The sequence below is a fragment of the Monoraphidium neglectum genome, assembly GCF_000611645.1.
Source record: "Monoraphidium neglectum strain SAG 48.87 unplaced genomic scaffold scaffold00312, whole genome shotgun sequence".
Lineage (NCBI taxonomy): Eukaryota > Viridiplantae > Chlorophyta > Chlorophyceae > Sphaeropleales > Selenastraceae > Monoraphidium > Monoraphidium neglectum.
In genome coordinates this window covers 1-1,541 of record NW_014013316.1, presented here as the reverse complement: position 1 = coordinate 1,541, position 1,541 = coordinate 1, and the positions used below count along the sequence as shown (strand labels likewise).

Here is a 1,541-nt window from a genome sequence, read left to right as displayed (position 1 = left end):
CCCCCCCCCCCGCCTTGTGCAGGTCATCAAGATCGGCACCAGCAGCCTCATCAACGAGGGGTTCCACAGCCTCAACCTCTCAAATTTGGCACGAGTGTGTGAGGTCATCAAGCAGCTGCACAATGAGGGTGGGTGGGGGCCGGCCGGCAGCTGTGGCGGCAGCGGTGACGTGTAGACCAGCGGGTGCAGTGAGGGTGTGCCGGATGGTGGCCTGGCGACGTGCAGGCTGCTGCAGCTGCTGCTGCTGGCCTTGCAGCAGTGACAGCAGCACGGCTGCACCACTACCACCCGCAGGAAAGGTGGTAGTAGCGGCCAAGGGATTACGCGCGATCCCCTTCTGAGCAGATTTCAACACCACTTCACATGCGCTAGGGAGGTGCTTGAGCAGGCCGCTGGCAACCTCCGCAGGGCAGTCCTCCCCTCCCCCAGCACATTTTTGGCCTCCTTCCCCATACCCCATCATTCGTGTGGCCTTCACTCCTCCCCTCCCTGTCAAGGCCACTTTGTCATCCTGGTGTCGAGTGGCGCCGTGGGCGTGGGCTGCCAGCGCCTGGGCCTAACGGTGCGCCCCACCAAGCTGGCCCAGAAGCAGGCCCTGGCGGCTGTGGGGCAGGTCCACCTCATGCGCTACTACCAGGACTTCTTCCAGGCCCTGGGGCTGGTGGGGCAGGAGGGGGGGGGGACGGGAGCGGGGGTGAAGGGATTGGGGTGATGCCTCTCGGATGAGCGGGGATTGCTGGATCGAGGGGTGCAAGCCTCAGGGTCCTGGTTGGAGGGGCATGGAAGAGTCATCCCTCAACCCCGGTGATGCCAGCCCCGTGCTCGGTTGTGTTGCCCCTTACATTTATCCACCACTCTTCACGTCCCGCTCCTGAATCTTCAATTTCATGAAACCTGTAATTCCTCACGGCCCCCTCTGCTGCACAGACGTGTGCCCAGGTGCTGCTGACCCTGGAGAACCTGGCGGACCGCTCACAGTACATCAACGCGCGCAGCACCTTCACGGAGCTGCTGGCCTACGGCGCCATCCCCGTGGTCAACGAGAACGTGAGGCCGCGCCCCGGGGAGGGTGGAGGGAGGGGGGCCTGGGTGGTGGCGCTGCGCCGTGCCCTGGGGGAGACCTCCAGGACGCGTTGGGTCTGAGAGCTGAGGCACCGGCAGTGCTGATTTGGGGCTGCCAGGGAGGCTTGCAGTCCTGCTCAGGCCCACAAGTCAGCTTGGCCCGCCTCGCTCTCTGACAGCGCCACTCCTTACGTGCCACGGCGCTGTTGTTTGCATACTGTGCCGTGCCCTTTGTACGCGCGCACCCGCAGGACACTGTTGCGGTGCAGGAGCTTCGCATCGGTGACAACGACACTCTAAGCGCACAGGCAGGGCGTGCCCCTCCCTTGTGCAGGGTTGCGGCATCATGCTGCGTTGAGATAGCCGCAACGCACCCTGCAGCCGGGCTTGGGAGGCGATCCAGCGAGCTGTGCCCCGGCCCGGGCCCTTGCGGTGTGGTGGTTGCGTGTTGTCCCGCCTCTCGCCCGGACAAGACGCGC

At 65.1% G+C, this 1,541-nt stretch overlaps 1 protein-coding gene across 1 annotated transcript in view; it reads left to right on the top strand.

Annotated features, from left to right (window-relative positions):
• Positions 1-1,143, top strand: part of MNEG_2678 (glutamate 5-kinase) — a gene marked incomplete at both ends in the record, with an annotated part of 1,975 nt that extends 832 nt beyond the window's left edge. The window contains 3 exons of the mRNA XM_014048838.1: positions 23-128; positions 498-661; positions 928-1,143. Of these exons, the coding sequence (XP_013904292.1) occupies positions 23-128; positions 498-661; positions 928-1,143 (486 nt within the window). The remainder of the gene's footprint in view (positions 1-22; positions 129-497; positions 662-927) is intronic.
• Between the last annotated feature and the right edge of the window lie 398 nt (positions 1,144-1,541).